The sequence below is a fragment of the Bolinopsis microptera genome, chromosome 6 (assembly GCF_026151205.1).
Source record: "Bolinopsis microptera isolate Bmic1 chromosome 6, MBARI_Bmic_1.0, whole genome shotgun sequence".
In the NCBI taxonomy this organism is placed as follows: Eukaryota; Metazoa; Ctenophora; class Tentaculata; order Lobata; family Bolinopsidae; genus Bolinopsis; species Bolinopsis microptera.
In genome coordinates, this window is record NC_087077.1 from 5318534 (window position 1) to 5343580 (window position 25047).

The following is a 25047-nucleotide window of genomic DNA, read 5'->3' on the forward strand; positions in this document are numbered from 1 at the left end:
GAACTGCTTCGAGTTTAATAATTTCGCACTGCATGTGAGGAGACCACAGAGGACAGCAGTATTCCAGATGAGATCGTACGTAGGACTTGTACAGGAGCATCATGGTCGCTACATCTTACGAATAAGTTCTCTTCTGGGCTTGGGAATGGAGGATTGTGATGACACTTGGATGTTTCTGCTGTGCGAGGGAGCGTGCTTAGAGCATATGAACGCTACCTTGTCTTCAAACAATGTCCAAGCTGTATCCTGATCGTTGCTTGGGTCAGTGATAGAAGCCCAGTCTACTTCTACCAGTTCTGCATTAATGGCATCCCAGTCTGCAGAGTTTAAGTTAATGTCATCAAGGAGGCAGGAGGGGTGAAGACTGGCCGTTCCGGAGTCTGCGAGGGGAGGAGGAGTTCAGGATTGAGGAGAGTGCAGCTCACAATGTCATGATCTGATAACTCTGTCTTGATGAACTGTTGGAGGGTAGAGAGGCATTCATCAAACTTGTCAAAAGGAGCTGAAGGGGGCCGGTAAATGCCCGCTATCACGATGTTAGCTTCTTTACTGTAGATGGCGACAAGTTCACAGTAGGAGTTTGAGAAGGACTTTGTTTCTTCTGCTGTGATGGAGTTGTGGAGATAGGTAGCGGCTCCGCCACAAGCTCGACTGGTACGCTCCGCTCGGTAGCCGGTATAACCTGGGATGTGAACCTCCGCATCTAAGTGATACGACTTGAGGTGGGTTTCCGTCAAGGTGAAGAAAGGAGTGTGGATCGGGTTGGAGCTGATAGACTCTTGGAGGGCTTTCACTTTCCATCGCTGGTTGGTGATGCCAGGATTCATTCCTTAAATCAAATATTGAAGCTTACGCTTCCAAACGAACCAGTTTAACAATCTAGTTTAAAAGCACAACACTAAGTCGAGAGATGATGTGTAAATAGTTATTATCTATAATATAATATTAATAGTATCGTACAAATTTGGATATTTTACCGTTTATTCCATTTATCTGCATCTCTTTTTATCTGTTATCTAATCTATGTGACGGTGTTTGTTCTATTATTCAAGTAAATTCATTTTACGTTTTACGTCACGGCAAAGATTTTTGGTAAAAATTATATTTTTGAAATTTTTAAAAATTTACTTATCATCTAATTAATTAATCGATTAATTATCTAATCCAAAGGTTGGCGAATAAAAGTTGTTCTCTTTTATATTTTGAACACATCGGTTCAATCTAGAACCTTCTACGACATTCAGAAGTCGTTTTATTAGCGGAGATCCAATGTGGTAAAAAGTGGTAAATAGTGGTTTAGTTATTCTTTACAAATTTACTTATCATCTAATTAATTAATCGATTAATTATCTAATCCAAAGGTTGGCGAATAAAAGTTGTTCTCTTTTATATTTTGAACACATCGGTTCAATCTAGAACCTTCTACGACATTCAGAAGTCGTTTTATTAGCGGAGATCCAATGTGGTAAAAAGTGGTAAATAGTGGTTTAGTTATTCTTTACAAATTTTACAAGTCCAAAATATTGAAAGTGAAAATTTTCAAATTTTTTATAAGAATTAGTTCAATATACGTGGAATTTAATTGTGAACATTTTTTATGAGAATATATTTTTTAAATATTTGAAAATTTATTAATTATTTAATTAATTAATTAAATAATTTATTTTTGAAAAAGTTGTTAACTAAAAAGTTGTTCTCCTTTGTTTCCTAAACACACTGCTTTAAACTAGAATCTTCTAAGATATTCAGAACGTGACTTATTTGCGGAAAACCAAAGTGGTAAAAAGGTGGTAAAAAAGTGGTAATTGTGGATTTTGCTCAAGTCAGATTTTTTGGGACTTTTCTGGAATGATTCCTGGGACCTGTCCCGACCATATCCCGTTAAAATCACTTTGTTGCGAATTTTGTCCGACAAAGGCTCAAATAAGGACGGATTTGACTGTACTAAGGCTGATTATCGACCTATTATTTTGATCACCAGTTTAGAGTTGGTCTAACAAATTTTACGGTATTGATAGAAGAGAATTCTGGAAAATATCGATAGTGAAGAATTCTGGAAGTTGCTGTTCATATTTGGGTGAGTTGCACATTACGATAATCGATAATTGAATCAATATTTCTTTAAGCACTGGCTCTAGAAAAAATGATTACAGTTCAGTCGGTATTGATAAATGAGTGTTATATATCACGCAGTATGCTTCATTTACTGTGTGTACCGATTAGCTTATTAGAGAGCACGTGTTCCAATTAGAGGTTATATCAGTGTTCTAGAAGTGTAGCCATCTAGAAGTTTCTAACAACAAGAGAGACCACACAGTCCTGATACTACAATATTATAACATATAAGATATGAGTGTAAAGATGGAGAACGCATATCTGAGTTACAGATATGCGTTTTGTCTTCCCAAATAATTGCAAGTCTAGACAACCATCTCCAGATGAAAGACATTGAAATGACCAGGTATGATAATTAATTGTGTTATTTTATAAAATAGGGTCGTGAACTATCCTGACACGTGACTAGTCAATCATATTAACCCCTTACCAAGGATGGAGCTGACAACATGACACACTTTAATCACCATGAATTCCATAGCATGACTGATTGTACATTGTACATTGTACATTGTACATTGTGCATTGTACCATGTACAATGTACTAATGTACTAATGTACATATAATATCAAATATACTTGTTGGACACCTGACGTTCCAGTGAGTTACTTAAAAGGTATACTGTCAGTATCATTATTATGTATTTATTCATTTAATTAGTCACCTTACGAGACATATTTAAAAGGTACAACAGTCGGTGGTTTTTCGGAAAAAAAACACCATATTTTCAGACTACCAAAATTTAGGTCACCATCATTATTTTCCCCAAATTATTCGTCCCCAAATCATTTAGGTCACCGGAATTGTGTCCAAACAACACACAATTAAGTATGTCTCGTAAGGTATCTACTGATAGACGCTGCACCTGACGCATGGTTCAAGCACATAAAAAGGTTAAAAACGTGCGCGGTGTCAACCATGCATGTTATTATGTTATTATGGTGGACGACCATAATGATATGTAACTCGGGTATTACCTCACATTGAAGATTTGGCTAGTTGGCTTGTAGTGTGCCCTTCAGAGATGACCATGGTTTGATACCATATCTCAATGACGCTTATTATTCTGCATGTTCACGTTCACTCCCAGAGGTTGATACGAGAAATTTGTTGCAGTCACACGTTGTGATTCATGATGAGTAAACTTGGGTAAGCTTTAATATTAAGCATAGAAACATGCGCCAAGAACTAGGCCCTAATGATAATTTCTGCGAACACAAAGTTAATACTATGTAGTATAAAAAGGCAAACCTTAGTTGAGTTGCAGCTCTGAATGAATGAAACATTGAGTGAAAGATGATTACCTTACAAGACTTTTTCATAACGTACGAAATGCGACGGTTTTCCCGAAATTTCGCCATATTTTCGGACCGCCAAAATTTCGGTCGTCGTAATAGAATCCGTCGCATTATTTTTAGCTTATTTCAATAATTGTGGCTTCATCGATTCATTTTGTTCTTGAAAAGTTAGTGATATGATGGTGGGACAAATAAACACAATATTCCATGATGAATTTAATGTCAAGTAATAAGTTTTAAATTTACAATAAATTACATTTATGTGCTAACATAAACGTCTTATAAGAGACTAAGTCAAGATAAACAATTTAATACCAAACTCAATAAGTGAAACTAAAAGAGTCGAGCCGGACCCCTTAGAGGAAGATGAAGAAATCGATTTATAAGTTTCATTTTGTTTCAACATGATTTTACCGATTGTAGAAAATTTTGAATTTCCTTTGTGTCAGAAAACAAAATGATGAAAAATACCCTTATTTTCTGTGACGTCCGAAATGTGACGGTTTTTGTTCAATTTCGCCATATTTTCGGACCGCCAAAATTTCGGTCGTCGCAAATTGGTCCGCCACAAAAATGTCTTGTAAGGTATGCAATAAAGGTCCAGTTAGACCTGGGAATTTAGGAGCTAAGGAAACCTGCCAGTTACTGACCGTGGATTTACGTTTGTTAACTGAACTCTAAGATAACGTTTCATATATGGTGCAGTAATTTGCTACCTTTCCTTTTGGCACTAGCCCAACATATCTGATTAAAAATGTCTACAATAACTAACAAGAATGTATTTTAAAAGAATGAACTAGAATTACTGCCTGAATGCAGTTTGTGCTTAGTCTTTTGTATACTCAAAGAGTAGTGTAGCCTGACAACGAGCAAACAGATCCTTATTGCACATTATGCGAGGATGACGTTATATCATATTAATTTTATGCCTAGCATCTGTGGTGCCGTTTGTATTAGCTTTATGATTGTACAGCGACAAAATGGAGACATAGATCTCATAAAAATGTATCTTTGTGGCGACGGCTATTGTGGGATCCAGTAACCCATGACTTACTGACTTGACTTAAGGCGGGTAGTGTTCCCGAGATTCATTGATAACAGTTCTCTTATCTCTACAGCTTTCTGTCCTCCATCAGTCTAGCTATCTCATCTACTGACTTCAGCCCAGTATCTGCTTTTAGGTTATCTAGTAATGTTAAGTAAGGTCGCCCCCTGTTAGTATGCCCATGACTCGGCTTCCAGAGGATCAGTTTGTTTAGTGTACAGGCTGTGGTTGCTGACATCGTCTCGATATTGATTGATATTAAGGGCCATTCTTAACATTCGCGTAAAGTAACCATCAACCATCTTCTCTAGCCTTTTCGTCATAGTCCAAGTCTCGGAACCGTACAAAAGCACCGACTCGACTTTTGAGCTTAGAATTCCAAAGTTTTTTAGTGTGTGGCATGCTCCCCATGCTCTTCCTTTCCTAACCCTGATTATATCACTCTCACTGTCTCTGATTCTAGAACCCAGGTAAGTGAAGTCTTCCACATGCTCTATTGTGCTGTTACCCAGGGACTTGATGGTATCAGGATTCTCGATGTAAGATGTTCTAAGTAATGAATTTGGTTTTCCCTTCATTCATTATAAGTCCCACTGTAGCAGCAACCCTTTCTACCTTTTGCATCAGCCTCTCTGCCTCCTTTACAGTATCCGCTATCAGAGCAATGTCATCCACAAAACCAGTGTCCGATATCTTCTCCGCCTTGACTCTCCTACTCCTATAAGGCAGTAGGAATTCCTATTTCAGGGTGCTTGCATAAGGCTTGTCTCATGCAATAGTCTAGGTAACCCACATGTATGTTGTACTTCTTAAATGTAGCGTTACCAATCTTGCATCAACAACAAACTATTCTTACTCCTCGATCTCTTATACCGAGAACTTTTGCTCTTCTATAATTTAAATAAAATCATTAATCTCAGGTGAAATATGGCTATGAACAACACTACTGAGGCTGAATTTGCCAACTTCGTGGTATTTGTTCCCGGATCCAACAAGGCAATCGACAGAACAATCGGAGGGATACTCATACTGTGCATGATAATCGGTATTACGGGCAACATCTCATCCTTCATCTTTTTCTGGAGACAGAGACTCAGCATATTCCCTCATCGTCTTTATTTGATTGTGAGCGGAGTAGACATTTGCACGAGCATCGCCGGATTCCCTGTAGTGGCTGTGCTATTCAACGGCCGACTCCCCGTTTTATTCAGCAACTATGTTGTGTGCGGGGCTTGGACTTTAACTTTTAATTTCCTCCAGCGCTTTTCAATGTTCATGGTCCTCATTGTCAGTTCCACTAGAACTATAGCCATCCTCATGCCGTTTAACCATGTTCACAAAAGAGCGGCTCTGAGTGCATGTGGTTGTTTTGGGATATATCTCTTGACAGTGGACTCAGTGTATCTCGGATTGGGGGAGGTGAGTTTCGTGTTTTGGTCGCCCGGGGGCTGCTGTGGGTTGGCACCAACCGGGGATCCCGGGGGGTTAACTTGGTCTATTTACATTATGCAGCTCCTTGTTATCGTGTTCGCTATATCCTTGATTGTCTTTGTTAGCTTGTTCCTGAGCTCCGCTGTGCTGTTGAGAAAGAGCTCCAATCGAATCGAGGGAGAGAGGAAAGCCAGAAGAGGATCTGTGACGATCGCTATTTTTACGACTGTTTTCTTGTTTTGTAATCTGCCTCTCTTTTCGATTCAACTGATTGATAGCTGTCTAACCTGGTTTAAACTGGACAGGAGCTTCTTTGACAGAAGCCCTTTTGTAATGTGGTACGGCTGGCTTCTCAGCCACCACTTCTTTACCACTCTCAACACAGCACTTAACCCGTGTCTCTACCATTTGCGGATGAAATGTCACGTTATGAATTTTGTACTTTTTAAACAAAGTAGTAGTAGTGTGTAGATTAATTGTTACGCGTTGATTATCGAGCTCGCTTATCTTATCTGTTATCGCTGCGTTTTGGTTCTTAAATTTGTTAACAATCTAGTTGAGTATCTAGTTCTTAGAGCATATTATAAAGCAAGTGTTTGTTTTAACTTTCTGCTCCGATGAGGAGAGAAAGTTTTTTCGAGGAGAGCCGCTTAGACATGGGCACCGTATTGTTTACATTATTTAGTTATATTTTATTCAATATCTTTGTCGCATAGTAGCGGGGTAGTTAGTATTGTGTTTCCTTTCCTTTCCATTACGGCATTTAAGCCAAAAAGAATCAAGATCAGTACCGCCTTCTTCTCTCCGATCTTATCCTAATATTGGTATCTACTTCAATATTTCATATTTATTATTAAACGTCTGGTGGAAGGGTGATACGTCTGAACCGAACAAATGGGCTACAAGAGTTTCTTGTTCTACACAATTCAATCCAATACAACTCCACCCAAAAAGTCTTTGATTTTGTATATTACTTATAGATAAGTAATAATAAGATAGATCTACAATTATTGAAATTTCGATGAAAATTAATGATTCACAGCTATTGAGCTATTGAGATGTGAGGAGTTTTACTGAACATATTTCTTTCATCCTCTGAGTGGCTAGCTCGGACTGGACACAAAAACACGCACAATTATCAGACTGAGGCTCGAATTTATTATTATACGAGACTCATTTACAATAATGCAATCATTACAAATAATATAGAAACCACCGCTGAATGAATCTCCGTAAATGATATAATAATGTGATTTCTCTTTCTTCGGGGTAAATTGAATTTAACGGTAAGTTTCTTATAACAATTCATAATACCTATATGCGCTAACCAACCATGTATCCGGATACAGCTCAGTTTAAACCAAATATAAAAAATGTTGCTGAAAGTGTTGGATATTTTAAGGAATTCGCGTCGGGCACAAACCAACGTAAAATGTGAGAGTTTAATCTGGATTATATAAGAACAAAACAATAATTCCCATTATAAAACCCGGTAAATCCAGTTTGTTTCTAATTGTTCATGTAGTGTAGCAGATTGTTGAGATAACAGTAGTACTGAACCAACAATCCTCCAAAAGTTATCAAAACCAATACATACAAGCTCACATACGGAGTAATAGCATTGAACACGGCAAGACTACTGCTAAAAACAACACTCTGCAGGGCAAACGCTACATCAGGCTTCATACCATGCATAACTTGGTTACACCCAGCAATCCTGCCGACTGTCACTATTGACAGCACCATAGTGTACGTGATAGACAGACCACTGAGCAGAGCTATAACATAAACCACCCAGTCTCCAGCCGCTACTATCGGAGCTTGAGAAATGAAATCTGATTGGAAGCTGTCCCCAGGGAACACAGCTAGAAGTAAGAATAACCACACATAGTTTAACCAGGTAAAGAGGTGTACCATGGTCCGGTAGCTGAATACCTGCACCATCTTGTAGAATGTAGCGGAGGCCACCACGGTGAACACCCCTGATATCAGCCCTACTTCAGGTATGAGGGACACATCGTGGTATGTGTTGTTGACTGCTGTGACGAAGCTGATGGTGTAGCTGAAGAGGAGACCCGCCACAGCGTTTGTTAGCAGTAGGTCCCGAGCTGCTGGTTCCCTGCACAAGCAAGCTAACCTAACTCTGAAACTCCTCCTGTCTGTTTCCTCGATACTCCGGAAACTGTCCACCAGCCGGGAACTCACTGAGAACTCCTCTGTAACTGGCTGGGCTATTATCCTCCGCAGTAGAAACAGTCCCAGAAGGCTAGCCAACACAGTCACCCCCACACATGTCCCGTATATCCTGATACGAGTGGTGGTGTCCAGAGACCCGCTGTCATCTAGACACGCGATATTAATAACACTTCCCACCACCCCGCTCAGGTTGCCAACTAACAGGAAGTAACTGAGGTTCCTCTCAATGTTCTCTATACGGGATATACTGGTTACATAGTCCTGACACACTACCTGCACCACCCCATCCGCTAGTCCTGTTATAACAACTCCTATCATCACAGCGTACTCCTTCAGTACGATCATACCCACGTACAGTCCACTGTGGAGGAATGTGGTACCCACAATAAGACTCTTGTAGCCCAAGAACCGCCTCAGGAGGGGAACAGAGAGGGAAGCAGGGATGGTTACCACGAAGAAGAGGCTGGAGGTCAGGTAGCCTAGTTTAGCGCTGATGCCGCTGTCTTCCAGCGCGGAGTTCAGCACGCTGAGGGCGGGGGTGAGGGCGGTGAGGATGAGGAGGGAGATGATGCTTACTACCGAGATATTCCATATCTCTACCCGGATACAGGACATCTGGGAATGTGCTGAGGTTAGGGGATTGTTAACAGAAACACGTACTGGTTAGTTCAGAAACACATACTTGAAACTAAAACAACGAAAACATCTTCAATGGTTCAAAGCAAGACTCTGCTTTCAAAAGGTTGGGCAAACTAAGAAAATATCAGTACAAAGAAAACATTAACCGCGATGTTAATGAAAGAGTAAGAGCAAACATCTCGCCAAACATGGACAATGAAGGGTTAGATATACTGCTCAATTTTCGATTACTACAGCATGATGATGAAAGAGATTCACGTAAAGTTAATAACAATAATGTTCTGCTCTCTCTCTCTCTCTCTCTCTCTCTCTCGTCGTGTAACTATAGTGTAACCTGACCCCCTCTGAAGGGTGAAACTAAATCTGAACCTCCTGTGCGGCAAAATGCGGTAATTTTGCAACAGTGAGGTGTGACAAATGTTGAACTGAGATGTAACAAAACAGAGAGCATGTTTGCACTGTGAGGATTGTTTGTTGTTAACATTTTCTTGAACTAGGGAGTAGATTATCTGAACTGTCTGTATAGTGTCAATTTCTCATAATTAGATGAACTGTGTAAGTGTGTCCACTGTCCAGTGAACTTATTTAAAAGTAAAGACTTGATAACATTTATATAAAATATTAACAGATGCACGGTAAATAATTTATCATAAATTTACAATAACCGGCTATGTAACATGATGAGATTAGGATCTTGGCTCAGTCATTGATGATGATTCTAGACTGTACGCTAGTTTAGGGCAGCTGATATTAGGAACTGAAACTAACCAACATCCAGACATGAGACAGTTCTAAATTTCCTCTCAGTCCAATAAAAGTTTTTTTATGCCGTGTTTCTGGATATGGGAAAATGAATCATGAAAAATAGCATATATACACCTAATCGTGTCTGTAAGTTCCTGGAAACTGTACGCGTATGGGATAATGAGCTGTGTATGAGCAGTCGGCTATAGTTACCCAGCTATAGTTGGGAAGTCAGTATCATACTTATTCCTAGCAATTAGTGCAAAAGTGATAGAGATATTATGTCTATAATAAACACGTCATACAAAATATAGCTGATTGCTCCTTCATAAATTAATCTACAGGTTTGAAACCGTACTAATGTATCGTGAACACCTGTAAATAAATCCACTAGAAAATGTCACTTCTAAAATTCGAAGGAAGTGGGATTGGATCGAGAAACTAAAAGGAACTTCCAAAATCTAACGAAACATAACTAATAATTATATACTCTGAGCAACAGCTGTTGATACACTAATTCCAGGTACGGTAAGAAAATACACACAATTAAACCAAGTACATCACTGGTTAATTTACCCTCATCATATCTTGCATACAAATACACAGTACATAGTACATAATACATTATATATACATACATAGCGTAGTTTTATACACACAGTCTGATACACTAGTACACGAACTAAGAACAACAATATCTACTGGTTTACAGAATAAAACACAATCTCATTCACTATAGTCACTGAAATAAAAAGCATCATGTATTATAGGGAGGCAAAGCAAAGCAACAACTAAAAAACCTCATGAGACGATCCTCATTACTTTATATTGTTAGAACTGATGTGTAATGTGTATCACACACACACACAAGGCACAGTATCACACATACACACTGGGCCAGTGAAGAAGGGCAAAACAAGAACCAAGGTGCTAATCAAGGTGGGTTATGTTTCTACCAACGATAGAGTCACTCTTCACAGTTCACCAAGTACCACTACTGAGTCTTGAGTCTGTGATTATGACAAAGTGAACCCTGACGTCCGATGCAAATTATAAGTAGATCCACCCTTCGGTCCCCCTGTTCATGACCATTACATGTATGGAATAATCGTGAGTACGTGATCGGTGATCCCAACTCAAAATTGATTGGATTATAGCTTGATTTTTATACTTTTTATACAAACAAACCAAAATTACGCGGGATTTTATGTTATAGCTTTTAGCTAATAGCAGAGCGACAAATCACAAACATTACAGTTTTTAAGCTTAACCAGAAACAGCAATTTCTGACTGAGTTCATGCTAATAAACCCGCAATTAGGATGTATAAACATGGTAAGTGAAACACACTAATTGCTTCCTAGTTATACCCACGAAATTAGTTTCCCAGGATACATATCTTCAGTTTTGTGTTTCATAGCAATTACCAGATGTATCATGTATAATGTGTATGTGTATAGTACAATAAGTACATTACACAAGTACAGGGAACTACTCACGAGAAACAACTGTCTCTGGATCTGGAGTGATGATTAAAGAAGAGGAATATGTACTCTTTGCTCTGATTGGTTACTGTCAGTGTGTCTGTTTGTCTGTTTGTTTGTCTGTTTGTTTGTTTGTTTGTTTGTCAGTGTGTCTGTTTGTCTGTTTGTCTGTTTGTTTGTCAGAATGTTAGTCAGTGTGTCTGTTTGTCAATATATTTCTAACCTGGTAAGCTGATGTTCACTCCGGTGGTTGGTGAATGTAGGATGAGTCAGGAACTTGGAGGTTCTCTCAAATGGTGTCCTCAGAATACCTCCTTCTTTTGGTTTCAGCTGTTGCCACAGGTTAGCCTGGTGGAATATCAGTATCAGCGAGTGTATAATAAGTTATTATTATTTGCAGCCTTTATAGTTCAGAATAATACAATATGAACCTGATTTTATTGACCGGAAGCAGGAACAGGTCACTTGTTGACCGTGTTTATGGGAGATGACACACAACTGGCACGTGATATTAATCCAAACATTGGTATTCTTTGTCACAGTGTCACGTGGCAAAAACTCTTTCAACCTCCCATCGCATTACAGCCATATATTTTGAAGTCGAGACTCATAAAATGTAGTGTAGACGTGGAGGGCAAAAAAATGTCCTAATCTTAAAAACGATATTAGATTTTGTGAAGGAGCAAATTATGCCGTATCATAAAAGACCAAGGATTTTATGCAGAAACTTTGCACGCTGGTCGCTGAATGCAGAAGTATCGCGAAGATTGATGCTTGCCAGTAAGAGTACGAATGAGTGTTTGTGTAATCTTCAGGGTTACACTCTAGCACCAGACAAACATTCCTGAACAATTTAGCGAATTCTTCTCTTTCGAATTCAGGATTTCTCCAGAACACTTGTGACAACTAACCAAGTAAGATCCCTTTATTCACTGTTAATTTGATTTCCTTCGAATTTCCACAAGTAAGATGATACGACCAGGAGGAGCTAACCAAGAGCTAGCTTTTAAAGGCCACAATAATTACGGTTTCATAATGTGATAATATGACAAATGCTTATTTAGTAAACGGCCTCCCATATTACAGTGCAGTAGCACTCTGTGCTAGTCGATTCTAGCACGCGATAATTCAATCGTCACAATATTTGGCAGCCTTCCAGATTGATGATGATAATACAAGTGCACTCATCGACGGTAAATCTGGTCTACAGCTTGCAAATAATGTAGCTTCACAATCACAAACATTATATAGCTAATACTACAATCAAATACATTTTATTGAAGACGCTGTTGATTTAATGAAGTCATAATGCTCCTCGCGTCTTAAGATAGCGTTCCTCTTGTCTCATATTATACTACATAAAGATCAAATAAATACAAAATATATATTATAGGATCTTTCTTTCATGATTGTGCTTGTCAGCTTTTTATGGTTTATTTTTATTGAAAACTAAACTAGGATTATACTAGTATAGATTACTACTAGTAGGATTAAGTAGGGTTCTACTAGTAGGATTAGGATTAGGATTCTACTAGTAGGATTAGGATTAGGATTCTACTAGTAGGATTAGGATTAGGATTCTACTAGTAGGATTAGGATTAGGATTCTACTAGTAGGATTAGGAGTAGGATTCTACTAGTAGGATTAGGATTAGGATTTTACTAGTAGGATTAGGATTAGGATTCTACTAGTAGGATTAGGAGTAGGATTTTACTAGTAGGATTAGGAGTAGGATTCTACAAGTAGGATAAGGAGTAGGATTCTACTAGTAGGATTAGGATTAGGATTCTACTAGTAGGATTAGGATTAGGATTCTACTAGTAGGATTAGGAGTTGGATTCTACTAGTAGGATTAGGATTAGGATTCTACTAGTAGGATTATATTAGGAGTAGGATTGTACTAGTAGGATTAGGATTAGGATTCTACTAGTAGGATTAGGAGTAGGAGTCTACTACTAGTAGTAGGATTAGGAGTAGGATTCTACTAGTAGGATTAGGAGTAGGATTCTACTAGTAGGATTAGGAGTAGGATTGTTCTTGTAGGGACTAGTAGTCTGTAGTTACTACCAAAGATAATAAGTAACACTATCACTACTAAAACCGAACAACCTTTCACTTTCAGCCAGCTAATGGTCTCAATAGTCTTTGTATGACTATTTATCACATAAATTAGGCCACTCACCCAATTTTCACCAACCGCAGAGTAAGTCTAAAAGGTTTTTATTATTTTTTTGAAAAAAACTTCACCTCTTAATTGATAACCTTATAATGTGTAACTGTAAACACTCTTGAAATCTATAATCGGATATCAAATGAAATGAGATTTGCTCATTCACAGACTAGTCCAGACTGTTGCTATCGGTCCCACCCAACAATAATCTCTAATAAAGATAGTGTCCCACCTGCTAGATCAAGTAATTATAACTCAATTAACGTAATTAACTCAATTAAAAGATAAATAACTAACCACAGAGGGAGCTCCGAGTACAAAGAGGAGATCATCCAGATCTTCTGAAGTAACGGTCTCGTCTAGTGATATACCCACCTGAATACACATCATATTATGTATATTGTTATTATCCGGACGATATTATTTTGTTATCATCCTCCTCGAGGGTAAATATGGTAGTTGTGGATGTCTCAACTCATCAAAAGTTTAATTTTTTACACCTTACTCTTTCAAATTTAACTGTATCCGAAATTAGAAGTGATGAAATAGATCAACAAAATCAACATCCAAGATAAATTCCACCGAAATGCATAACCTAAATCTCTAAACAGGCTCGTAAGTACTCACCGTATTAGGTTCCTCGTACTGCCTGATATTGATGTGTCTTATCGACGCGTTTAACAAAGCATCATCGTAAGCTTGCTCGTTTCTGAATGTTATTTTGAGAGTATCAAAGAACGCTCCCTCGTCGATGTGATGCCCTGCTCTTCTTGCTCCTGGTGTTTTACAAGGTTATGAGGGTAATGAGGGTACTGAGGGTAATGAAGGTAATGAAGGCGGGGATAGAGGAATTGAGGTAAATTGGGCGGAAATTTGTACCCAAGCTATTTCTTAATTCGTGATATTTATGAGATGTGTAGAATTGTACTTTGCAGTTTTACAACCATCCGTTAGTTGACTTGTTCAATATCCTACCACACGACATATTAGTAACCACGTGGTGTGACGTCATGACACGTGGTGTGACGTCAAGGCCAATATCCTATCGCTAACTATTTTATTATAAGTGATCCTAATTTACTGTACATTGCGCCATCCGTTACTGAGCAGTAGGCGGCGGAAGACTGTTCTGAGTGTAGTTGTATTTTAATATTTGGATCAGAATGTACATACTATGAAGAGAACACAAATGGAATAATATTAATGAATAAGTTAGAGTAGAATACATCTAAAGTTTGAATATTGAGAGTCCTTGAGAAAGTATTGTCTTGATAGTCTCATGGAGCCTCTATCAAGTACGTGATTTAACATGATCGTTATTGACTAGTAAAGTAAATGTATTGCTAATAATAATAATGTATTCTTTCTATCGCTTTATCCCTCATCCAGAAAGTTTTGAATTTCCTCTCAGTTCAATGTCCAATCTAAATTATCAAACCCTAGGGTGTGAACAATCAAGGGAATCACCGAGAACTGGCTATCACTCGTCAACATGACAATATCCAGAGCAGATTCGCACGCCAGAGTGGCACAATATGGGGCCAGTTCTCACAACATCCTTAGTGATAGTCTTTCTTTGATAGGAATTTCTACAATGATGACCCTCTCGGCTCTCAACCCTTCTATCTATCACCCACTGTGTAGCAACCACTCTGGGAGCCATCACCGCTCTATAACATGCTATTTCCGGGTCCCTTGCACCCAGCATCTGCAGACAGCAGCAGATGGAGGCAAGCAAGGGTTTCAGATAGCTGGTGTTGAAGATGGTCAGAGTTAAAACCGAGCGAGAATACGAGAATTTTGGAGAGAATAATAATACAATAAGGAGCTGCGAACCTTTTGCGAAGTGTAGCGTCAAAGAGGAGACCCACTTTACTGTCTGCTGAGTTTACTACACTTGGTAAGCAAAGAGAAAATAAGGTTGAGGAGATGGTTGAGAAGTTGGAGTGAATATGAGGTGAAGCCCAGAAGCCTGGCACTACCATGCTGATAACCAGGTTATCGGATAACCTGGTTATAAGTATGGTAGTGCCAGGCTTCACCTCATATTCAGACCGTTATCCAGATGATAAGAAGGCAGGAGACAATAAAAGCATCAACGGTTAATGCAGTACGAAGACGATATGGGTTCATTTTAAACAAATCTTTCTAAATCTCCTAATGATGCTATCAAAAAATTGTTTGTTTTGAAGACTGTTAAAGTGTTAATGTTAAAATATTCTGTGAGATTTAAACTCAGAAATTGCAATATTCGGGGAAAAAGTGAAAAATAAAATAGTGGAAGCAGATTCTCGAGTTCATAGTTCATTTTGAGCGGAAGCTAGAAAATACGAATAACAAGATACGTACCCTCTGCGACGATACAAGTTGAATAGTGCACTTTCTCAGCAATAGAATAGAGCCCCTCCGCGCCGTGGTATACTGCGTACATAGCAGCCATGTTCGCTAACAAAGCCTGAGGAAGGGCAGTGTTCAAACACAGGGAATCATCTTGATTTCTTGTATTAATTAAGTTGATGGTTTAGACACTGAGCTCATTGGAATAATCCCCCCCCCCCCCCCCCCCCCCCCAGTCCAGCATCAGTCTGGAATCCAGACCATTTCGTCGATGTATTACAGCTAAAGCTGGCAAATTTCCGCATGTGTTTATTAACTGTACGTGATCAGTATACAATGCCCGGACTCCGGTCACGCACACTGTACAGTGTACACGCACAAGGTGGTCACGTACACTGAATTTCTACACTGGACACAGATATAATTAAATCATACAGCCTAGCGTTCTTAAGAATATATTATATGTAAGTTCGTGTGTGACTATGTCTTAATTGTCGTGTACGAGACCAAGTACGTGCCTAAGTTTGTAACTTGTTACAAAATTAATTAAATCGACTAAATTATGTAAATTTTATGATATTATATTTTTTAACAAAACCCAAAATTGGGTAGATAAGAGTGTACAGTGTCCAGTGTCTCCTTTTTTCAGGCAAAAGGAAATTATATCAATTTAAATTACTGTTACTGTACCCAAACGCAAAATTATACTGAGAATGAAATCGGTCGGTCGCTTTTCCCGTTTGATAATACTGAATACATTAACAAATGAAAGGACAAGTTGAGGTTTCGGTAAATGATTGGGTCGATCATAATATTATATTATACTAGTGTAACCCGTGCCTACGGCCGAGACTTCACTATAGCAGTTGAATTGCAAAAGTACAAACAGTGCAAAAGTTAAAACGGTGCAAAAGTATGAACTCGCTTAGTCGAAACCTAATTATGCACCAAAGCTGTAATTATGGGAGCTATAAATGGGGAGAAAAATTGAAACACTTTAGTATCGCATTTGGGGTACAAATCCATCAACTAGACCACTTACCACCGGCCAAATTTAAAATAATTGCTTATCGGCTTTGTCAAAGTTTTGTCGAAACTATACCGAAAAAACCAGTCCCATAACTCTAACTGTTTTCTTGATTAGGCCGTTTGGAAATTACACACAGATGTACATACCCACACATATATTGGGATTAGTAGTATAGAGTGCAGTTAACTTTCCGTTAGCCAGACGACATTAAACTTTCCCCTTCACTATAATATATTTTACAGAGTGGGAGATAAAAACATTAATAAAAACATTTGATACACATTATTGTAAAGTATCTAGTTTTTATATTATATCGCAAGGCCAGCCACTTTGACATCGGCAATTTTAATTTTAATTTTGATTGTTGATATAAGCGGGATAAAAATGCTTCATTTCATTTCAAATTTACCCTGTATTATTGTTAACAAGTACTCGTCTACACAAACATTGATGTTTGTTTGAAGTTTACAACTTAATTGTTCTATTTACAGCATACAGTAACACAGTACACAACTGAGTTTATTTTTATCAGGTAAAATAAATTGCCGTTATATTCAAAATTCGGGGAACATTCTGGGGTGACTACTAAATTGTCGTTAAACTGACATCTCTCATCAACAAGCGTATTATCTGTGCCAAAAACCATCGTCTCTGAATCTTAACATGCACATTTAACATTCGGGGAAGATTCTAGTGTGATTACTGAAGGTGTGATCGTTGTCTATTTAATTCTTTACTTTAATGCCGAAGCATCAGATGGTAAAAGTGTAATAATACCTGAGAAGTACAGGTAAGTCAGTGTAATAATACCTGTGAAGTACAGATGTTGCTGGTAGCCTTGTTCCTCTTGATGTGCTGTTCCCTTGTTTGTAGAGTTAGTCTGTAAGCTAGACCATCCTCCGCATCCTTCGTTACTCCAATTATACGACCTGGTACAATTATAGTGGTGAGAAATAGATTGTAATTTAAGTTGTAATTTAAGCTAAGTGTCCTATTGTAAGCAAAATCTTGTTTAGATATTCAATTTGTGTTTAGAAAAACACAGCTTGATCGTAAAATGGATAGACATTTTAGAAAGCGAGGATTAGGACTCCTCTGACTACATTACATAATATGTTCATTCTGTATCATCCTTAAGAAGTGTACCTTCGTGTAGTTGTGATAATACTATATAATATTTTAAAACTAAATGAAACTGAAGGATGAGTATTGACAGTAATGATAATGTACCTGGTATGGATCTCTGGAGATTCTTCTTGACGCTAAAGAATGCAGCATGAGGACCACCATACCCCAGAGGCACACCAAACCTCTGAGCGCTACCAAAAGCTATGTCAAAGCCGTACTCTCCCGGAGGTTTGATCATTGTCAGGGCTAGCAGATCAGTTGCGCAAGCTGCCAACGCCTGAACAATAGGGGTATAAGATTACTGTTTGAATCACATTCAAATTATCAAAAATATGTTATGATGGGCCATTAAATATTTGTCATGATTTTGTAATAATATGATAATATAACTTCTATATCAATACAGGGAATACAATAATACGGGCAGACAAAACATACACTTATCATCTCAACTGTCAAACAGCCGAAACTTAATGACCTTGTTTTCTTGGGCAGCTTGGATATACTCAGTGTAATCGATAACTTTTCCATCAGAGTTGGGGTACTGAAACAACACTCCACAAAGTCCCTTGGTAGCGTAATCGAACGTCTTGTAGTCACCTACTATCACCTGAGAAAGTCATGTGTGATGTGGAAGTAGAATGGTTTATCCCATTATCTGTGTTAAAATTATGCAAAACTAAGCAAGTAGACTGTATCACAAATAGATAAATTCAGCAACTTTAGAGCTGTATTTAAAACATAAATCAAGGTCTGTCATTACCTTTACTCCAAGGTATTTTGCTCTGGTTAGAATTACAGCAAGACTCTGAGGAAAGACGGCTCTATCAACGAAAAATTTTGGAACTACTTTTTTCTTCTTCATATTCCTGAAGTGATTTTTCATATTATATTTTGTACAAAAATAATTAGCAAATACGAGTAATCATAATAATTAACTGCAGTTCCAATTTCCAAATAAGCCATAAAAGTTATAAAGGCAACTTGGTCGTTTAGCTCCGGACAGTCTATGCAACGTCTATGCAACGTCCATGCAACAACAAAAGAACCGTCTATGCAACGTCTATGCAACGTCCCTGCACAATGAACACTCTATGCACACTCCCTGCACGGTCAGTCTATGCAACGTCTATGCAACGTCTATGCAACGTCCCTGCACAGTACCATATGAACACCGGCTACTAGCCGGCTACTAGCCGGCTAGTAGCCACTTTTGTAATAACAGCTCCTCAACTTCACATTACCTACCGGCTACTAACCGGCACTTGAAAAGTGGTCACTAGCCGGCTACTAACCGGCTACTAGCCGGCTAGTGACCACAAAGTGGCTACTAACCGGCTACTAAGCGGTCACTAGCCGGCTATTAGCCGAGCTCTAAAGCAGACCTACTAGTAGCCGGTTCCAAACCGGCTACTAGCCGGCACTTAGAAAGCGGTCACTAGCCGCTTTAGAGCTCGGCTAATAGCCGGCTAGTGACCGCTTAGTAGCCGGTTAGTAGCCACTTTGTGGTCACTAGCCGGCTAGTAGCCGGTTAGTAGCCGGCTAGTGACCACTTTTCAAGTGCCGGTTAGTAGCCGGTTGTTAATGTGAAGTTGAGGAGCTGTTATTACAAAAGTGGCTACTAGCCGGCTAGTAGCCGGCTAGTAGCCGGCTAGTAGCCGGTGTTCATATGGTACTGTGCAGGGACGTTGCATAGACGTTGCATAGACGTTGCATAGACGTTGCATAGACTGACCGTGCAGGGAGTGTGCATAGAGTGTTCATTGTGCAGGGACGTTGCATAGACGTTGCATAGACGGTTCTTTTGTTGTTGCACGGACGTTGCATAGACGTTGCATAGACTGTCCGGAGCTAAACGACCAACTTCCCGTTATAAACAAAAAAAAAAGGTTTTTTTTTTTAAGTATTCAATTTAACCTGTAACACAGTGCCATTGCTTCGGCAGCAGCTGTTGCTTCATCCAGTAAACTAGCATTTGCAATTGGAAGACCGGTCATATCAGACACCATGGTTTGGAAATTTATGAGACTCTCCATCCGACCTTGTGCAATTTCAGCTTGGTAAGGTGTATAGCTCGTGTACCTAAAAATGAGTATAAAATCAGAATATTTAACAAATACAATATACATAGTATTTCCTATGCGAGCGATAATTAATCACAAGGTAAAATGTAATATACTAAATTATGATATAAAAGGGCCCTGACACAAGCATACACACAAGTTCAATAAAGCCTGCAAGGTACTCTTACCAGCCAGGATTTTCGAGGATGTTCCTCACAATGGGTGGAGGAACTTTGGAGTCATAATATCCCATTCCTATGTAGTTCCTAAAGACTTTGTTCTTAGCAGCAATCTTGTTGACACGTCTTGCTAATTCCAGCTCACTCATTGGCTCAGATACATTGAGGTCTCTTTCATCAAGAATATCTTCAGGCACAGTTTTTCTTGTTAGCTCATCCAAACTTTCGACTCCAATGTACTTGAGCATTTCTTCTACTTCAGCTTTATTTGGACCAATGTGTCGACGAGAAAAGTCTTCAATAACAGGTAGGGTATCCCTTTTTCCAGAACTAAGGGAACTTGTTAATTTTGTAGATGGCCAGGAAGAGGATTTTTGACATGTCTGTACCACATTGAGATTCCAGGATGGCAAGCGCTTTAGAGTGAGCCTTAACATGACCTAGGCCTTTGGGAATCAATGTTAGTTTATATTGTAATTAACTATTAATTAACTAATGATAATAATAAATTATATTACAATAATGACATGATGATATCACATTGCATGTCATGGCAGTTAATGATATTCTACATTCCTTAAATGACATAATATATAAATGGTTCCAATATACAAAGAGAAATAAATAAGGATATATAAACCAGGGTCACCTAAAGTTAAAAATTTAATAACGTTTGACTGTTCACTACATAAGCCAGATGTTGACAATTTTAGGTACTCACCTACCTCCTCATTACACATGTCAGATACAGTATATATACATTCAATTAAATCAAGTGGTGCAATTGGCAGAGCACAATCAAATTTTAAGTGTTGCAATTGGCAGAGCACAATTCATTGCTACCAACAATTTTTTCAAAAAACATTTTACAAAACATATGATCTACTCCATTATATTTGATGATGAAAATCATTTAAAAATAACTGGCTACAATGAGCATTTTAATAACAATAAATAGTAGAGATCAAAAACTTTAATTTCCAATAGAGAAAATTATAGAAACACACCTAACAAATTTTACCCTGTTAATAGCTATTAAAAAACATTAATAGTTTCGTATAAAAATTATGATCTAAACAATTACTACCCTTCAAAAATTGATAAAAATGTTTATGTAACAAAATATTTGACTTTACCAGTCTCTTGACGTTTCAAAATGAAACTGAGGTTGAAGATGCAGTTACAAAAGGCCACTGGTTCTTAATGGTTACTGAAACAAACGTTATCCAAAATAAAAGTTCTAAAGCAGTCCATATCTGCTTTCCTGTGAACTGAACAGCTCAAATAGAAAAACTCATTCCCTTGTTATTACAACAATATTTAGTTTAAAGGTGATTGTTTTCAAATAAACATAGTCCAATTACACTATACTACACTTCAATATGCTTGTTATTTAATACTTTATCATAATAGTAGCAAAATTAGCAAAATTAAATGGTATAATAAAGCCTTATCTTTTCGAAAGATTTATCTTCCGCTTAAGATTTAACCCCTCGCTTTCTACAATTTTAACACACACACTTATAAATATATCGTCCCTTGAACAGTTCAGTATGATGGAGCCCTGCTCAGTTGCTAGATCGACTATGGGCCTACCGCTGTTGCACAGGGTGATGATTCGTTCCGCTTGACATTGTAGATTTGTGTCCACAAGCTCACAACTTGATAGTAGGTGCAGTGCTGTTTGCTCATCCGAGCCACAGATGCACAGCGGAGAGGCCGCTGCTCTGTCAACTCTGAAGAGAAACGAGTTCAGTAGATTGTTCTTGTACATGAGACTCATAACCAATACTTCCACTTCGCGGCTCACTCCAAAGGGGATGGGAAGGGGGTTGCAGGAGACTCTTGGAATATCAGACCATCCTTCCATAAGTAGTAGGTTTTGTAGACTTTCTTGCCAAAGTAGTGAAACAAATTTTTTTTAGTGAAACAAATTTAAAATTTTATCCTTTATTTTACAATCATAATATAATAATATTTATAAGCCTCCGTTTTGAAAGTTTTAAATTTTAATACATTCACATTTCTATTTAAAATCCAATTTTATGTTCAAGTCAATAACTGGCCGCCAAAGCCGCGCATTCTTGAAAACAGGATTAACTTGATTATAGTTATACGACTATGTAAATTTAAAACTATCCGTGGTTTTTTCTTTAAAATAAATAAGTTATAATTTTACCTAAGTCCAAAGCCAGCTTTGAAAAATTTACTATTAAATCTAATCATAATATATCGTCAACTTTAAATATTTACAATGCAACAATTCATTAATCTGTAAACACGCGTACTCCAGCCCCTAAACGCATAAATTGTTATGCGGCGCGGCTCAAGCCGCGCACGCACGTATTATTTTATACTGTTTGCTTTCTAATAAATATCGTGCCAATGTGTACGTCTAAATTGTAAACGTTCATGTTTTGTGTAAAGTGAATCCAATTGGGACTAGTGACAAGGATAAGGACCCAAGTGCCTGTACGGCTTTTTCGGACCCCTGTGGACCACTACTCTTGAAATCACTCTACAACATTGAACATTTATATCTACTACGTCATTTGGCAATTATTGTCATTAATCTAACTTTCTAATTAATTGCCGAGGGGGAAGAGTAAACGCTTCACATTAAAATTCAATATACAAAATTCAAAACCATCAATACGGTATTAAATATTATGGACAAATCTATAGATCTATTTCGTAGTCATATATTCACATGATTTGCTTTATATTATCTTAATACTGTAATGAAGTACAGTAGGATTTGTGTTTCGAGAAAGAAAGGTTGCGGTCAAATTATTAACAAAAGTAAACAAAAGTCCATCAGGGACTCCGTGGAGTCGAAAAAGGTACACGGCCGCTGTCTGGTGCTGCTAGGCATTTATTGATCAAGATGTTTTATTGTATTGATTTATAATGATTATATTGTTCGTGACTAATCAAGTTCTAAGTGGAGGTAAAAAGTGCTGCTTAAGATACTTCGTCATATCATGTCCAGTATAATGATTAAGATAGTATACAATGCAGTTTTAGTAGTTGACCCATACAGTTAAGTCCGTCATAACTCACAATCGTTAAGTCGTCGGTCAATTGTCAAAGTCGTTGTGTGTTTATTCGTTGAGATAGCAGTAAGATAAGTAGCTCTGTGAATTGCCCCACATCCAGAAACACGCCATCTTGCAAGGCAGCCTGGGAGGAAATTTTTTTTTTGGGAGGAAAAACGGGAGAAAAGAGGAAATTTTTGAGAAGTTACTCCTAAATTTCGAAATATTTTTTTGGAATAAAGACAAATTAATTGAGGAAATTTTTGAAGAAAACGTTTTGATTGTATAAAAATCAAAGAGGAACATCCTGTCAGTTTTGGAACACAGTGAAATATTCTGATTGGAGAATGCAGATTGCTGTTGTGAAGTTACCAAATTTACGTGAGTACTTGATTCTTTTCAATCCCAGTTTATTGCTGTCCTACAAATTTCTTTAATGCCAAATGCCGTCTAAAACACCCTATTTCGCAAAAAATTTCCGGGGGGCTGCGCCCCCTAGCCCCCTCCAAGGGGCTCTGCCCCTGGCCCCCTGCTGGGGGCTGCGCCCCCAGACCCCTGCCACAGCTTGCTCGCTTCGCTCGCTGCGCAGATGAATTGGACACGTGGACTCGCTTCGCTCGCCGACAGCCCCCTCCCCAAACTTGCGAGCGAAGCAAGCGGCCACAGAATTTAGAAAAAAAACGCATCTGGGAGGAAATATAAAACTTTCTGGATGTGGGTGAATTGCTGTATCATTCCCTTGGTGTACTTGTAAGTCTTTGGGGATAGTAGCAGAATGTGGTCCAGGTTTCTGTGGCTGATTTCACCGAGGTCACAGGCCTGAACTTCTGTGTTAAAATGTTCTGCTTGTAGGAACTTCTGCACCTCTCGGAGATGACAGAGCACTGCTGGGTTCTTTTCATTTAGCTGAGTTTTCACAAAGTCATAGTGAATGTCATTTGAGTCATGGAGAACCTTGAGGTAGTGTTTGATCGAGATTATTCTTCCCAAAGTTTGGAGTGGTGGCACACCCAGAATGACTTCAAGAATGGCCCCATTATAGGGGCAGGGATGAGGTTGTATGAGACTTCTGATAGCTGAATCTCACGTTTGGTGTCCACCTTCTTTCCTCGGTACCCTCGAAGAGCAATAAGAGTTGTTCTCAACATTGCAAATCTTATCCTTGTTCTCACATGTCTTCCTACATCGAAGTACCTCTCCTTCCTTTTTCTTGCAATGAGGTCTGCTACTCTGTTGACGAACTGCTTACACTCTTTAGACATTCCTCCAGATGTGAGGAATACAGCCGGGGTGAAGGTAGCCTTCTCCACATTCAACACTCTCTCCAAGTACTCGTCCTTCTTCTCCTTCTCGTTCTCTTCGTATACTTCTTGAAGAGTTTTTGTCCTGTTTGATAAGCAATTGGGGTGTGAAACCCTTATGTCAAGAAAGGTCTTATCAAATGGAGTCCAAACTCCTCTAGCAGATACATCAAGCCGAGCTAGGTCACCTGTTATAGTCTTTGGGTTGAGGCAGTCACCCTCATTTACCTTCTGTAGCTGGGGTTCAACTTTTACATCATAACATACCTGTAGCGAATAATGACAAGGAAGGAACATCCATTCTGGAGACAATATCACTCTGTCTCATAAAAATGGACGACCCCGTCACTGATTGTACACTGTTATCTGATAGTGAAACAGTAAAATGTGAAAAGGGGACTAAACCAGTGAGCCTTGTGATGGAAGCAAGCACCAATTGCGATGGTGCAGAACCGATTCTATCGTACCCCAAAGAACACGATCATATTGAAATTACCCAACGTGCTGATGTGCATGACAAACAGGACACCTCGATTGATCACCCAGAAGAAGTAGCATCTGATGATACAACCGATGATATTCAAGGATCTGTATTTCGTAATAAGGTGACATCTGTTGATCCTGAAAAAAAGGATTCAACCTCAACCAACAGTGCTGATCCCTCTGTTACTGAATCAGTGAGTCTCCCTGATAAAGAGGACACTACGATCGACCACCCGGAAAAAGAAGCATCTGAGGATACAACCGATGGCCCTAAATTGACTAAACTGTTTCTGAGGAAAGAAACATTGGTCCAACTTGCGAACCGCAACTCAAAAAGCAAAATTGTCGATTGGGTGAAGTTATGCC

General features: G+C 38.5%; 2 protein-coding genes across 2 annotated transcripts in view; one reads left to right on the top strand and one right to left on the bottom strand.

The window, feature by feature from the left end:
- The window catches only part of LOC134816699 (glycine dehydrogenase (decarboxylating), mitochondrial-like), a 28837-nt gene extending 8486 nt beyond the window's left edge, over positions 1-20351 (bottom strand). The window contains exons 1-10 of the mRNA XM_063825658.1: positions 19869-20351; positions 19535-19699; positions 18381-18486; positions 18096-18227; positions 17720-17894; positions 17300-17418; positions 15472-15577; positions 13750-13898; positions 13420-13497; positions 11176-11300 (exon numbers count right to left, since the gene is read on the bottom strand). Of these exons, the coding sequence (XP_063681728.1) occupies positions 11176-11300; positions 13420-13497; positions 13750-13898; positions 15472-15577; positions 17300-17418; positions 17720-17894; positions 18096-18227; positions 18381-18486; positions 19535-19699; positions 19869-20296 (1583 nt within the window). The 5' untranslated portion in view covers positions 20297-20351. The remainder of the gene's footprint in view (positions 1-11175; positions 11301-13419; positions 13498-13749; positions 13899-15471; positions 15578-17299; positions 17419-17719; positions 17895-18095; positions 18228-18380; positions 18487-19534; positions 19700-19868) is intronic.
- Positions 1-25047, top strand: part of LOC134816708 (serine/threonine-protein kinase Tao-like) — a 585630-nt gene that overhangs the window by 539404 nt on the left and 21179 nt on the right. The window lies entirely within an intron of this gene.